The following is a 17,201-nucleotide window of genomic DNA, read 5'->3' as shown; positions in this document are numbered from 1 at the left end:
TAAATCACTCATACCATATTTTCACCCAATCTTGGTTTCAATCTTTTTGTCAAAATGTTCTCTTTCAATTAGGACTGGTTTTATATTTTGATTTGCATCTGAATAATCGTAGGCATTTCATTTGAGTAATTTTATTTACATTTTTGAATATTTTTGGAAATATTAAATAAAATCTGAAGAAAATTGGTATTGTTGATCACACTAGTCAACTTAAATTTTTCATTTGAATTTTTCACATAATTTTTTTTTTTAATCAGGCCAAAGTCTACTCTAATGAAACAGAGTAGACTAGTGTGATCAACAGTAGCCATTTCCCCCCCTCATATTTTCAAATTTACTCATAAATTATTAGTTTTTTACTCAAAAAATGAGATGCCTACTCTCAGATAAATGAGGCCCACGAGTAATCAGATGCAAACAGAAATATAAAACCAGTCCTAATTGAAAGAGAACAAGTTGACAAAAAGATTGAATCCAAGATTGGGTGAAAATATGGTATAATGAGTGATTTATAAGCTATTTTTTATAGGCCGGTCATTTTTGACCGGGAACACCACAATTGTAACAAGGTAACAAACCCCCCACGAAAAAAAATGAAAATTTTCACACAAAAAAAAATGAGATTTAGTTATACCGTTTGGGAACAAAGTCACTAAGTTTCAGTCCAAAGCGATAACATTAACTAGTATTTTCGGGAAAAAGAAAATCTTCTCCGGGTCAAATTGACCCGAACACCAACATGAGGGTTAAACAACATGGTTCACAAACCCAGTTTGTTTCGGTACAGCCGTTATGTCCCAGAGAACAAACACAGAAAAACAGCTTTTTGTAGTTAGTCACATGGTTTATTCGGTTACGGGCTGCGTCTCAATTGTACAGTCACACGCTTCAAGTAACAGCAATAACCATCGCTGTGCATTTGTTCTTATAGACCAACACTAACAGAAATAAAAATACATTGACAACAGCATTTTGATTCCAGCGGACACATACTTACACCAATTACAAGTAGTTTAACACCTCAATATGGTTTTGTTATAGCAGAATTTACAATTAATTCTGCTTAGACAACAAATGTAGACATTGTGAAAGGTTTTATTCCCATATATTCAGTTCAAAGTCACACAAAGCCATCGACTTGCATTGAGTGTTTATATGCAGTCTTGCAACATGTACATTAAATAGACCTCAATCATGAAACATCAATTAATTCATTAAATGAAAAGAAATTAAAGCAATTTTAATACAAAATTGAACAATTGCATTCAGTTCAACCACCAATTTCTAAATCATTTGTTAAATAATTGTCAACGGTCACATTTCCACGTCATTCGTTAAACCATTCTTCGGTTAACCGTCGCATTTAATGTAGAAATTCTGATCGTAAAATCACTCTAAGTTGTAAACTAGCATTAATTTCAACGAGACGATTCGAAAATCGCTCAAAAACATTCTGACGTTAGCGTCGCGGTCACATTTAATGTAACTAATGAAATTTGTAAAGTGAAACCAATGCAGAAGTTACCCAAGAAAGGTTTGTACAGATCGATTTTCATAAATGAGGACTATTGCGCGCATGTCTTTTTACAATTTGATGTCAAGCCTGCCAAAAAAAAAAAAAGCGTAAAACTTTGCGTTGACAGGTTCGTATATTGAGCCGATTTTTTGAAAGTTGTCGTTTTATTGTACATGATATTTAGTAAAACTGAAACCGCTTTGATTTTACGTGTTGGTCTTGGTGATATTATCATTAGCGTGATGCAAGTACGGAATGCTAGCTGACCTCAGATCAGAATAAAATACTCAAATTGCACATCATCCTGCTCGCAAGTGCTCGTTCTTGAATAACAATAGACACTTTTACAAAGGATGATCTCTGTAAAGACGACAGGAACACGAGTTCCCCACTGCAGCTAAAACCTCTAAGAGAAGCAGTGCTAAAGCTAAAGGCCCGAGACTGGCGTGTGGGTGTCTAACGGTTGCAGGCAGTGAGGGTGATGAAGTCAGGAGATTGATAGGCAGGACTCATTGAGGTTTGTACTTTGTGACACTGGCTACATTTTGGACAAGGCGGCGGTTCACAGGGTCAGCTCCTTCTGCACGCCCCACAGGGTCTCGGCGCTCTTCACCAGCTGCTTCTCCTCGTCCGGCTTGAGGGCCATGTGGACCACATCCGTCAGGCCACTGTTACCCAGGATGCAAGGTATGCTGAGGAAGACCTCGTCGTTCACACCATGCATTCCCTGTAAATACACAACACATCAAGGCATTTTATAGCTTTGTTCCAACGCCTAGTAAGCTTAGCATCTAGCCAACTTTTTTTAAATTCTGCCTCATTATGCGCTAATATAAAGCAGGATGGCATGTACCTTTCGAGGATGATTTAATCACACAATGCACTGTGACAAACTCAATCATTTAATCCAAAATGATGGACAGTCGAGGGAAATGTCAATTATGATAAATATGAACTCCGAAGGCAATATTTTAAGCTCAAGGTCACTGCGCGAGTTAGGGCTGTAAACGATTAATCGAATCCAAAATAAAAGTGTGTTTACATAATATGTGTGTGTATTGTGTATAATTATTTTGTATATATATATATATATATATCGCAATTATCGCAATTATCTTTTAAATTATTTTATTCCATGGGGGAAGCAAGCTTCCATGTGTCCATGAAGAGTTGTTCAGATCAGAACTGAAGACTGTTAGCTTAGCAACAAGCAAGCTTAGCTTAGAACGTAAGATCTTCTGGAACCAACTGTAAATGTTAGTTCTTCAAGTTCCCATCGAATAGGAGTTGCTGTAGGCCTTAGAAGGTAGTTGCCTATTTATATGTACGTACTTATGTTCTGTCTCTACTAGAAAAAAAAACATGGTTCACAATATTGGGTTAATGAAGACAGCAGGTCAACCAGAACTAAACATGAGAATCTCACCTTGACCAAAGTGGAAACGGGATGACACTTGTGCAAGTTCTTCAAGATGCTTTCACACAGGTCAGCTACAGACATGCCAATCGCCCAGGAAGTGTAACCCTTCAGTTTAATAACCTCATACGCACTGCCAAAGCAAACCAGATTTATATGTTAAGCACAGATAAACAACCACGAGTCCAGACTAAATACATTTACGCAAGGACTTGATTTATAGGCGACACGTAGTATAACATTTACTTCAGATCATATACAAACGAATAGAGACGACTCTTAAAGGGATACTCCACTGTTTTTGGAAATAGGCTCATTTTACAACTCCCCCAGAGTTAAACAGTTTTACCGTTTTCGAATCCATTCAGCCGAACTCTGGGTCTGACGGTACCACTGTTAGCATAGCTTAGCATAGATCATTGATTCTGATGAGTCCAGTAGCATTTCTTTCAAAATGACCGAGTTTCAATATTTTTCCTATTTAAAACTTGACTCTTCTGTAGTTAAACCGTGTACTAAGATGAAAATGAAAAGTTGCGCTTTTCCAAGCCTATATGTCTAGGAACTATTCTCTCGTTCCGGCGTAAGAATCAAGGAACTGTGCGGCCGTACCATGGGTGCAGCAGGCGTAGTGATATGACGAAGCACCTGAAAATAGTCCCCAGCTCGGTAACTTCCAACATGACCGGGACTAAGTTTGTGTAGTTTTTAGGCGGCAAATTAGGTTTCCAAATAAATACGGTTCGGGATGAGCACCACAGTAAATGTCATCAGCACGCTCCCAGTGCAAGCAGATTGTCACGTTGGTTTGTTGACGGCAAGTGCTTCGTCAGCGTGCCTTGAAGCATTAAGACATTTGTGAGAGACGATTTAGATGACATTTACTTTGGTGCTGATCCCGAACCATATTTATTTGGAAACCTAATTTGCCGCCTAAAAACTACACAAACTTAGTCCCGGTCATGTTGGAAGTTACCGAGCTGGGGACTATTTTCAGGTGCTTCGTCATATCACTACGCCTGCTGCACACTGAAAAAAATACTTTCTTAATTAGTATTATTGTTTTGTTTCCAGTCCAAATATCTAAAAATTCTTAAACCAAGAAGCGTTTACTAGAGAAGTAAAATGACATAAATAACTTTCTTTTTATCTTAAAACAAAAGAGAATTTCTTAAGTCATTTTTGCTTAAAAAAAGCAAAATGATCTGCCAATGGGGTAAGAAAAAAATTCTTGGTTTCCATTCAAATTCAGGTTTTTTTTCTTACCCCATTGGCAGATAATTTTGCTTGTTTTAAGCAAAAAATACTTAAATTACTTTTTATCTTAAAACAAAATAGAATTTCTTATGTCATTTTACTTCTCTAGTAAATGCTTCTTGATTTAAGAATTTTTAGATATTTGGACTGCAAACAAAACAAAAATACTAAGTAAGAAAAGCATTTTTTGCAGTGCACCCATGGTACGGCCGCACAGTTCCTTGATTCTTACGCCGGAACGAGAGAATAGTTCCTAGACATATAGGCTTGGAAAATCGCAACTTTTCATTTTCCGTCGATCTTAGTACACGGTTTAACTACAGAAGAGTCAAGTTTTAAAAAGGGAAAATATTGAAACTCGTTGGTCATTTTGAAAGAAATGCTACTGGACCCATCAGAATCAATGATCTATGCTAAGCTATGCTAAAAGTGGTACCGTCAGACCCGGAGTTCGGCTGAATGGATTCGAAAACGGTAAAACTGTTTAACTCTCGGGGAGTTGTAAAATGAGCCTATTTCCAAAAAAAGTGGAGTATCCATTGAAGCGCTAAACCTCTGTATGGATGTTTTATTGGTTGCAAATTACCTGTCAACCACCTCCTTGTGGACGCTCTTCCAGTCCTCCTTGTCTTTATCGGTTCCCATGTCAGGGTTCAGGCTCTGAAGGGACACACCAGCCACGTTGACACCGCTCCACACGGGAACTGGAAGAGAAGATGTTTAGTTGTGTTCACTGTGCTCTCGAAACACATCTGTGCTCCTGATCATCTCTGCAGTCCTCACCGCTGGAGTCTCCGTGCTCTCCGACGACCCAGCCGTGGCAGCTGGACGGGTGAATGCCCAACTTCTCTCCCATCAGGTAACGGAAACGAGCAGAGTCCAGGTTTGTGCCGCTGCCGATCACACGGTTCCTGGGCAAACCGCTCAACTTCCAGGCCACGTAAGTCAAGATGTCAACTGAAGACGAGAGAACATTAACGTTTCTGAAGCTACACGCCGTCAACTAAAACCATTCTAGGGATGGGACGGTATGAAAATTTCATATCACGATTATAGTGACCAAAATGATCGTGATTATCAAAATTATCACGGTTTTGTTAAAACGATATGAATGTGTTCAAAAAGAACTGATGCTCACACTGAAAACATTTCAACAAGTTTTATATTTGAAAATCAACAAACAACAAATAAAACAAGCAGCTCTATGCACTTTTTAAAACAAGATCCTATTCTGTGGCATTTCCTTCATTATAATGACCATCGTCAATAGACCAACGCTACTTTTGCGTCATCGAAGGGTAACGCCTCTTTTTGGGGGAAAACAAACGGATTCCCCTGAGAACAGAACTCGCTCTAGATCTGCAAAGTTTCTTAAAAAGCAAAAATGGCACAAACATACACACTCTCTTTGCCGGCCGAGGACCGTGAGCGGTATTTAAAGAGCAAGTAGCCTATTTTTTTGTCATTAACACACTCACAGTATGACAAACTAGACGATGAGGCCATGTCAAAAGTGGTTTACTTGGATCATATTTCACTTGATTTATTTTAAGCTATTGACAGTTTTGTTATCGACTAGCTATACTAGTTAGAAAGACGAAGCTGCTAGCAGCTAACGTTAAAGTTACGTGATTAGCTCTCACTAGGCACGCTACCTTGGCTGTTAACTGATTTTACTGTTGAAATAGTGGCAGGCTAGGACTAAAGTGGACTTGGCTGGTTTCTGCTTGTGTCACTAATTCAACCCCCAAACTATCTGTATTTAACATGAAGTAGTGTACTTGCTAGTTACTGGCTTTAATTTCGTTATCATACCAACTAAACTGCTGCAGCTTCGTCTTTCTAACGTTAACTAGTAACAACGTTAGCTAGTCGACAACAAAACTATGTCAATAGCTTAAATCAAGTGAAATATGATCCAAGTAAACCACCGGCTCCTCTAGACATCGTCTAGTTTGTCATACTGTGAGTGTGTTAATGACAAAAAAAATAGGCTAACGTTATTTGGTGATTCCACGAGACAGTGCTAGATGTCTGAAACTCTGAATAGTTCATATTTGGCCACTGCGTGGGATCATTAATCCAGTTTTCGACCATTTCAAAGGGACACCTCTGTATCCCCATATCCAGTAGCTTCTTTAAATACCGCTCACGGTCCTCGGCCGGCAAAGAGTGTGTATATTTGTACCATTTTTGCTGTCAAGAAACTTAGAGCGAGTTCTGTTCTCAGGGGAATCCGTTTGTCTTCCCCCAAAAAGGGGCGTTACCCTTCGATGACGCAAAAGTAGCGTTGGTCTATAGCAACGCATTATAACACAGCGCACATCCATGCATCACAACGTGCGCTCGCTCTCGTTTCATTCAAATACAACTTGCGTCTCCGTTTTTGATTGTATTGAAAATGAAATCAGAGTTGGTTTATTGTTTACAGAGTTTGATAATATTGTTGTGATCATATTGCCTGGACAATTGTTATAAACCGGTTTAAAACTCTCAAATATGTCCCCGTATATGTTGTAAAATTTTTTTTTAAATCAGTGTAATAAGTGTACAATGAATCTATACATTATAATCCCTTAAATGGCACTCTTAATAGTCTTGTCTGAAATTGTTCGTTCGTCTTTGGCTCAAAGCCACTTGCTGCAAACTTTTCTTCGCGGAAGCTTCACGTTTATTTCAAGCGAGTGAGCTAAATATTTCAACTCAAAACAACATTTTGTGCCCAATTGTTTCCCAGACGTAGTTTTGGTATTGAGGTCAAAGTTAACTTGCCTTGTGTTCGCTATACGACAGTGGGTGATGGTCACACAAGACGACTCGGCAGATCTGAAGTGTTTCTAGCGACTTTTTGTCCTGCAGACAGGGTGACCATCCTCGATTAAGTTTCCCTCAGGACTTTTGTAAAAGCCAAAATATGACCACACCTCAGATTTGGTCCTCTTAAAGGGCTGAAAAAGCACGGTCACTGCCATCCGCCACTCCTTCTCGAATATAAAAACATGCGCGCTGCGCCTGCGTCAGACTGTTGCTGACTGGACAGGATTTACAGTGAGTTATTAAAATCGCGATAATCAAACACGGTTTTATTGATACTTACATTTTGAACGATAATACTAACCGTCAGTACATTTTATTGTGGTTTACCGTGAAACCGGTAATCGTCCCATCCCTAAACCATTCATTGAAAAGGACATTCAAGTGTCTCAGTGGACAGTCGGTGTGCCGTACCTGGGTTCGAGACCACCAGGAGGATGCAGTTGGGGCTGTACTTCATGATGTTGGGGATGATGAACTTGAAGATGTTGACGTTCCTCTGGACGAGGTTGAGGCGGCTCTCGCCCTCCTGCTGACGGGCTCCAGCAGTCACAACCACCAGTTTGGAGTTTGCCGTCACACTGTAGTCTGGAAATTACATGAAATTATTAGGGCTGTACGCTAAACGCGTTATTAACGGCGTTAACGCAAACCCATTTTAATGGCGTCAATTTTTTTATCGCGAGATTAAAGCCTAGCAAACTTTGTCGTTTTTTTCCACATGCTTTTGCAACAACTAGTAACGTTATTAAAACTACAACACCACACCGGATCTAGCTAGACCAGACACAAAACAACAGGCACGCCGCACACACTTGTTTGGGCCAATGTTGTTTTCGTCAACGATGACAATTATTACGTTGACGCACCTTTTTTTAATGACGATAACGTTACGATGACTAGCTAAAAATGGCTCCAAGGTGACTAAAACATGACGAGACGTTTTCTAGTTTACGTTGACGAGACGGAACGAAAATGATTATAAGTCTGACGTTCACAATGCATGTCATTTCTGCCTATAAATACGATAATTTTGACCTCTGTACGATGTACGATCAATAATAAAAAAATCCCATAGTGTACGATAATTTCAGAATTGCCCGCAAATTAGTTAAAATCTCCCGGAATCTAGATCGAGCGAGCAAGAGCGCGCGCGCATGTGTAGCGCGCGCACAGCAGAGAGGGAGCGAGAGACCTTGTGTGTGTGTGTGTGTGTGTGTGTGTGCCTCACGAACCGCATGCAAGGACTCTATCAATCGAATTATTCAGAAAGTCTAGTTTATTATGCAAAGGGTTTAAGGTTAACTGTTGTTTTATGAATTGCAACACTTGCTGCAACCTGTCAAACCTAAGCCTATTTCCAATACTTTTTAACCTAAATTAATTTGGTAAAGACTACTTTTTTTTTCTTTTTTTAAACTAAAATTGACTAAAACCTTTTTGTGTTTTCGTCGACTAAAACTATCAAGTTTATAAGTGACTAAAATGTGACTAAAACTAAAAAGCATTTTCGTCAAAAAGACTAAAACTAAAAGGGCTGCCAAAAACAACACTGGTTTGGGCTTGCGATGCGAGCTGGCCAAAGAGTGAACGAGAAGCGCAGTGCCGAGCCGCGTCTCGGACGCGTACTTTCTCAGTTTATAAAAACGCTGAATGGCGCCGCCGGTGTGTGTACACTCATAGAGAATAATGTGTTCGAATTTTAAATACGAGGCGCTGCGCGACGCGGCACTTCTCGTCTGAACGTTACGTTTTGAGTGGATGAATGATGAGCGCGAGACGCCGAAATGGATGCCAATAAGATTCTGAATGGAAAGTTTACTTTTAAAAAGTTGCCAAATGGTTCAATTGACAAGACCAAAGTGATCTGTGTGTTGTGTCGTTGTGAACTGAGCTATCATCATCCAGTCTGAACTTGATAGTCAAGCACACACACGGCTGATGCGTTTCTACGCCCACTCGTCAATATCAGTAACGTCACCTCGTCAGTATTTCTTTCACCCTTTTATTGATGGACAGTGTTACATCGTGTGAGAGATTATTTGCTCCAAGTGAGAATGTTAGTGTGAAATTGAACACAGTTTGTTGTTTTCAATAAAAAACATTTCACAAAGCAAGCCGATCCACTTTTCCATGTTGATAAGAGCATTAAAATGAGAAAAAAAATTGGGACAAAAAGAAAGACATTTAGAATAGATAAAAATGTGTGATTAATCGCGAGTTAGCTATGACATTAATGCGATTAATCGCGAGTTAGCTATGGCATTAATGCGATTAATCACGAGTTAGCTATGACATTAATGCGATTAATCGCGAGTTAGCTATGACATTAATGCGATTAATTGCGAGTTAGCTATGACATTAATGCGATTAATCGCAAGTTAACAATGGCATTAATGCGATTAATCGCGAGTTAGCTATGACATTAATGCGATTAATCGCGAGTTAGCTATGACATTAATGCGATTAATTGCGAGTTAGCTATGACATTAATGCGATTAATCGCGATTAAATATTTTAATTGTTTGACAGCCCTAGAAATTATACATTTTGGAAGGATCTCCCGCTCTGAGACCAATGGTCTCTCGTCACTATCAAATAGAGGTTATGACAAAGTGTGTGACAAAAAGACCAAGCGGCAGCATTGGTTTTCAGCGTGAATGCCGCGAAAAACACAAAACGGGAAAGAGCTTTGCGATTGACTGTACAACTAGATTTGACAAGAAATCTGAGTAGGGCTGTAATCAACCAAAGAAAATCTTGGTCGACTGAAGACTAAAAATGACGTTAGGAAAAAAAACGTTAAATGAATTAGCTGCACACTGTGCGCAGTACTTGTTAGCCTTGTTGTCCGCCTAAATTAATTATAAATAAACATAAAAAACTAGTAGGCTGTATATTAAATCATTTTTATACGGTTAGAAGATGGCTGTGTCTCATGTGGCCTTGTTATTTGTACACGCTGTGACTATACAAATCACAACATGTAAAGAGGAAAATGTTGGCGTTATTTTGTCACTTATTGGGAGCAGTATGCTAGCTGGAGCCATTTAGCTCCAGTCTTTGTGCTAAGCTAAGCTAGCGGTGGGTGTGTCAGACAGAGTTACGGCACACGGAGATGAGAAGGGTGTGTGTGGACTTATCTAACTCTGGGGGATACGGGGAAGAAGATTAAGTCGGCATGTTCCTTTAAGAGCCAGCCCCCTCAATGATACTCTTCATTGTAATATTTGACCTCTATTTTTAAATATATAGTATAATAATTTTGAATCTAGGTCACCTCATTGGTACGTTATCGACAAATCGGCACCAATCGAACCGTCTGCTCCTTATCATCGATCATAAACTCTGTTACTCTCTCTCCCCCCCCCCCCCCTCACATTTTCTTTTAATGCTAGATTATGAAATCTGACCTTTATCCGCCACTATCTTGTGTGTCTTGAGAAAGAGGCTTCCATGCTGCAGGTCCATAACCTCTCCTTTCAGCTTATCCTCCATCACGTCCACCAGCGCGAGCTCATCAGTCAGATCCTGCACACACACACACACACACACGGGATATAATACACTCCTACACACCTTACGTGGCTGCAGTGCTTAGACATTGATAAATGTTGAGTTAGGGATTCATTTTATCACTTAATGTTATGAGTCTGAACCGGTTTGATTTGTGTTCCTCTATATTTTCTAATATTTAAAGATTGTTGCACATGTATAGAATTAATTCTTGATGCGCACGTGAGCGCCATCAGCGTTTCTCACAGGTTCGCGTTTAAAGTCTGTGTAGAGAGAACGGTGACGTCTAAGCGGTCTCTAATTTAATAACTAATGATCGTTGCGACGGAAGTGAATCAATCAAAACTAACTTTAGCTGGAAAATAACATTATTCAAGAACCGCTATAAAGCCAAAACAATCTGTGTTGGAGCCATTATGTTGAAATATATTTAGTTTGAGACACTAGAGGGCGTATGAGTATTTTGAGTATACTTAAGCCAGGTAATGAGGAGTTTCAGGTGCGCATATGGAAGGCCAAACAAACTTTGTTGAGTTTTGTAATGTACAAACTGTGCTCATGCCCAACAGTTTGTTCTATTTTGGTTTGTTAGTAATAGGTAAAAGTTTGCAGTATTTATTTTCGTTTTATATGTTATTTGCAATGCTCCAATGGACAATAAACGGATTTGGCATATCCAAATTTAATTTCAAGGAATGGACAATGTATTTATTTAATGCAAGGCAAAGCACGCGTCAGAAAAACCATTTGCGTCCCTACACTCTGAACTGAGCGGTTCACACTACATGACTCGCTCTCTGTGAAATCAGGAGTGTTCAAGTTGTTGAGCTGTTCACACCACACGACACAACGTGATCGATCCGCAACAGGAGGTAACGCACTACACGAGTTGAGAACAAGTTGTCACGAAAAATCACGCGATAAAACGAACCGGAAATGGCGCAATACAGCACGTGCGCCACTACCCAGCGAAGAAGACGAAGAAGTACACAACACGCGAGTCTTTGTTTGAATATGGACGTCAGACAGAAATTAGTGCTGCAAACTGTTTGCGCGATGATTTGCTCTGAAAAAAAAAAAAAAAAACGCGTATTTTCCCGGTGACCTCAACCCATGCCTTGCTCTGATTGGCTGTAGCTCATGGCATCACATGTGGTTGAGTCGTGCGACAGCTCCTAGCATGCTAGATATTTTTCTGGGCTCTGCGACGCGTCTGCGAGCGTCTTTGATGCGTTGTTGGCTCTTTCATACTAACAGATTGGCGAGCGTTCATCGGCCGCTACTCCCCCGCGATTTGCACGCGATAACAACCCGACCTGTCGGCGAGCTCAACGATTAGCAAATCGGGCTTAAAATCCTGTAGTGTGAACTAAGCATTAGCGGCCCTTAATTTAATAACAAATTATCCTTTCGACGGAAGTGAATCAATCAAAACTAACTTTAGCTGGAAAATAACATTATTCAAGAACCGCTATAAAGCCAAAACACTCTGTTACCTTACATTATACGTTTATCTCTGTAAAGCAGCTTTGAAACAATATACATTGTTAAAAGCGCTGTATAAATGAAGATGACTTGACTTGTAGGTTCAGCGACTGCATTTTACAAATGAAGAGAGCTGAAGAGTGCAGACTCTTAAAGTTTGCTAAGTCTCCAGATATGAGGATCATGTTTATTCTTGGCGGAGGTTCAAGGCCTTCCTTCTCATTCAGAAATCCCTCAACGTTCAAAGGTCAGGAAAGCTTTAATGCCAGAGTTATTTACTTGAGCCACAGCAGCTTCACCCCCCATTGAGGATTCATGAGGAAAAAGCATGAGCACATTCCTGATGGTTCAAGCCAGGAAGATATGGGAATCAATTAGGGATGCACCGAATATTCGGCCACCGAAAATTGGCCCAAAAGTGCATTTTCGGTCTTCGAAAGACTTTTATCACCGAAACAAAATGGCCGAAATGAATTCGAATTTGTTGAATTGCGGTGGTTGCGCGTGATATCGTTCACCGTGCGTCCACATAAAGCTGCCTCTTTTTCATGGCTTGTTGCGCTTACGTTCAAATACACACGGAAATTTCTTTACAAATAATTATAAAGTTGTCCTTTAGTTCATTCTAAAAAGCCCAATTTCACCATTTCAAAAATAAATTTGTCATTTAGATAATTTAAAAGGTCCAATTTCATTACGTTTATTTATAAAGTAAATCAGTAATTTAGATCATTAAAAGGTCTAATTTTATATATTATTTGTAAATCAATTTGTCATTAAGATTATTTAAAAAGGTCAAATTTTATTAAATTTATTAAAAAATAAATTGGTAAGTTCTTTGTTTATTTTTAAATAAATTAGTCATTTAAATAGTTTAAATATATATATACCATTTATTAAACAAAAATTGTCATTTAGATATAAAATGTCGAATTTTATAAAATTTATTTTAAAATAAATGAGCCATTCATTGATTTTGAAATAAATTTGTCAGATGATTTAAAAAGGTCCAATTTTACTAAATGTACATATATATTTTTTTATAATTATTACATTCATTTAAAAAAATAAATTGTCATTTAGATAATTTAAAAATGTCAGATTTTACTAAACTTATTTTAAAATAAACTGGTAAGTTCATTTATTTTCAAATAAATGTGTCATTTAGATTATTTAAAAAGGTTTTGCATATATTACAATTTTTAAATAAATTATTTTACATTTGATTTGAAAGATTTTAAAAAGGCAAAGCATGAATGTTGTCAGTGATATAATATCTCTAGTGCAGAGGAGTGTGTATCAGCGCGTGGCCTCACTGACCTTGAGGAGGATGCTGATGGCGGCGGCCATTCCCACCATTCCCACTCCGACCACCGTCACCTTGTTGGTGGGCCCTGCCGGCTGTTCCTTACTCACGTGAGCGATGAGTTTCTCCTTTGTGGAGGCCATCTTCAGCTACAGGGGACAGAGTCTCATTGGTCACTCTGGCTTTTAAATGCATCATTCATTTGCTTTTACAATCAAAATGTACATAAGTAGTCCAAAGCAGTGCTTCTCAAACCTGTCCTGGGGTCTCCCTCATTGACACATTCAAAATGTGGCGGGGATCCCCAGGACAGGAGTGGCCATTTTATCTTCATGTGACAAGCCCCCCCCCCCAGCCTCTGCAGTGTTGTGTGCACAGAGGCACGTAGAGGAATTAATGCAACACATCACCTGAAGAGCCCGCTCTCATGATTTATACACACGCAGTCCACACACACGCACTTCAAAGATGATTTCTAATGTGTGTTATAGTCATTTATTCTCAGATCGCCACTAACCATCACTACAAAACCCAAACATCTGAATGATTTATGCCGGTCACTGAGAGGTCTTGTTGTCGAACATGCACTGATGAATGGAGTAAATTAACATTTATTTATAATAAATACAGTTGGTATTTACGTTTGGGTTTATACCAATTGCACTTATTATTAATAAATAGATGCTAATTTACTCCATTCATCAGTGCATGTTCGACAAGACAAATATATACACACACACACACATATATATGTGTGTGTGTAAAAAAAAAAAAAAAAAAGTAGAATACATCTGGATTTTATATATATATTATATACATATATTATATAAAATAAAAAAAATCCAGATGTATTCTACTTATATATATATATATATATAAAAAGTAGAATACATCTGGATTTTATTTTTAATTATATATATATATATATATATATATATATGTATATATTATAATATATATAAAATCCAGATGTATTCTACTTTTTTTTTTATTCACACACACACGTGTGTAAAAAAAAAGTAAAATATATATGGATTATATATTTGTAAATATTCTTAAACGAAAATTTGTCCGAACAATGAAGATATGCATTTTTAAATTAATTTCATTACCGTAATACAAAAAGAAATGTCATTACCGTAATGTGCCCGGATGTTTTATTGCTCATTATTCCCAATGTCAATTTTCAACGGATTTTGTTGACGGTGTTAAGTTGACGCAACAAGGGCGAATCATATCGAGAACATAAATATGGTAATTCTACTCGAGCTGAATGAAATACTGACTCATCTCGTGCACAAATTGTGCAAATCGGGACTTTTATGTAAAGCATTCGGACCAAATGTACCCTAAAAAACACAAGTACCAGAATCCTTTGCATATAAGGAAGCAAAACTGAACATGAAGTGCATCTGATCGTCCATGAAGCGCGTAGACTCCTGTGACGCACCCAGCAAACGACGGAGCAACATTAACACAACTCCTAAATGCATTCAAATGCTCGTAAATGCTCACTGCATGAAATATAATTTGATTTAAGCATCAATACCTGATCATAAGCCTATTATTTTGAAGCAAGCACCAACAAGTCACATTTGAGTTCACAATAACAAGTGACACATGCAGGTTTATTTGTAAACTGTTGTATTCCTGATGTGCAGCGACGATTATGTAACATCACAATGACAGCAAACGGTGCATTCATCAGGACATGAACGAACAGCAGATTTCAATCATATATAAGCAAGGACCAGTAGGATGCGACTCATTTAACTAGATTCAAATTCATTTGAACTATATAGCCGAAAAATAATTATAACAACAAACACCGGATATGTGCTTTTAAGACTGTAATTTTCTTTTATTTAATGTGCTTTATATTAGTAACTAGTGTTCTTACCTGTAGATGCTGTTATTTGACAGTGAGATGCAGTGTAGACTGGGCTGATATTCTGCTGTGAGTGAGGAAGAGGCTGCGCGCGCAGCTTATAAAGCGCGGAACGCCCTCCTACGGTAGCCTCGTTTGCATATTAATGAGATGGGCGTGGCCTCGCGTCCCGTGGCTGAAGTCACGTCCATCTGAGGAAACGTCATGAAGCGGATGTGGCTTAGCGGTGCACGCGCCACGGTTTCATTACTCCAGTTCGCGTTGCTTAACCTACATGTCTGCTTATGTCACACAAATCTGCCTACAAAACATATTGAAGAATGGAAAATTACCACAAGTGCACTTGTTCATTTTTTTTGTTTTTGAATTTAACACAAATAGTTAATTAAATATGAATAGCAAAATAAAAATTACGTGTCCCAATTTACCTTAATATGTTTTTGATTGTAGCTTATAGCTTCAAAAAATGTTCCACATTGTATTATACTGTATAATGTTGGGTTGTTTTAACCCAATTTTGGGTCAAATATGGACAAACCCAAACGTTGGATCAAAAATGCAATTTAAAAATGTAACCCAATGGCTGGGTTTGTCCATATTTACCCAAAATTGGGTTAAAACAACCCAGCATTTTTTACTAAAGCCATAAATCTCCTTTTTTGGTGTGAATCCCAAAAATTTGGGACAAACCCAAACGTTGGGTTAAAAATGTAACCCAACGGCTGAGTTTGTCCATATTTGACCCAAAGTTGGGTTAAAACAACCCAGCAAAGCTAATAGTGAACTACCACATTCAACACTCTAAAAAATGCTGGGTTGTTTCAACCCAATTTTGGGTTAAATATGGACAAACCCAAATGTTGGGTTAAAAATTTAATGTAATAATGTTACCCAATGGCTGGGTTTGTCCATATTTTACCCAAAATTGGGTTGAAACAACCCAGCATTTTTTAGAGTGAACTGAGCGCTACTTAATAATTTGTTAATCAGAGTTTCTTATTAGTTAATAGAATGTTAATACTGTGTATTCTGAAGTGTTACCGCAAACCTTATACAGTGAACATATACACTCTAAAAAATGCTGGGCTGTTTCAACCCAGTATTGGGTCAAATATGGACAAACCATATTTGATGACCATAATATGGACAAACCCAAACTCATGTTGGGTTAAAAATAACCCAACAGTCGAGTTAAATATTTTTTATTAATTTATGACCTTATTTTAATAAAAAACGTTTGGGTTTGTCCATATTTGACCCAAAATTGGGTTGAAACAACCCAGCAATTTTTTAGAGTGTAGGCATTAAAAATACATAAGCTAGAGGATACTTTTAATATTTCTCTATTATAAGAACACATTGTACTTGAAGATGAGCAGCGTTGCTGTCAGAGGAGTGTGTGAATGTGCTGTGTCATGCTGAATGTGGGGTTCAACAACAGAAACGGCCCGAGGAAAGGGAGGCAATGGAAAAGTATTATAGTCGTGGACAGTTGTAGCATAGCTGTGCATATACTGTAAAAATAGCAGACGGGAAAACAAAACATGTTTTTACAGGCCTAATTATCCTATAGCCTACATGATTAGCATATATATATATATATATATATATATATAAAACATTACCCATCAGTTTTAAACTAAAATTGTAGGCCAAAAATATTACCAAAAATAGTCTGTTGTCTGTTTTTATAGATAACCAGCTAACCTATTGAACTGATTATTAAGCGGTAAAAAGAATAGGCCCTTCTGTGCCGTTTTTAATATCTTTTGTAATGAAAGTGCACCATCTTGTGGTAAATAAAGCCCATTTCATCCAGATTTTTGTATGTAGTTTATTCATAAATAGTCTTCAGCTTTAGAGTTTCAAGTTCAGTCAAATATTTGGCCTAGATAATATTTTAGTTACAAAAGTGCCCCGTGTTCAGCTAGTAGTGCTAGCCGTAGCTGTTATTAGTGTGACAGACAGGTCATGACAAGTTACATGGCATTGCCTAATGAAA

General features: G+C 38.1%; 1 protein-coding gene across 1 annotated transcript; it reads right to left on the bottom strand.

Moving 5' to 3' along the window:
* Positions 1–823: 823 nt before the first annotated feature.
* On the bottom strand, positions 824–15,500 carry ldha (lactate dehydrogenase A4). Its single transcript, XM_079603855.1, has 8 exons — positions 15,212–15,500; positions 13,326–13,460; positions 10,418–10,535; positions 7,419–7,592; positions 4,974–5,147; positions 4,777–4,894; positions 2,943–3,066; positions 824–2,243 (listed from the first exon to the last, which is right to left on the bottom strand). Exons 2-8 carry the CDS (start codon positions 13,452–13,454, stop codon positions 2,079–2,081), a joined length of 1,002 nt encoding a protein of 333 aa, XP_079459981.1. The 5' UTR covers positions 13,455–13,460; positions 15,212–15,500; the 3' UTR covers positions 824–2,078.
* Between the last annotated feature and the right edge of the window lie 1,701 nt (positions 15,501–17,201).

Source organism: Phoxinus phoxinus (assembly GCF_949152265.1).
Source record: "Phoxinus phoxinus genome assembly, chromosome: 25".
Taxonomy (NCBI): domain Eukaryota; kingdom Metazoa; phylum Chordata; class Actinopteri; order Cypriniformes; family Leuciscidae; genus Phoxinus; species Phoxinus phoxinus.
This window is presented reverse-complemented; position numbering and strand designations above follow the sequence as displayed.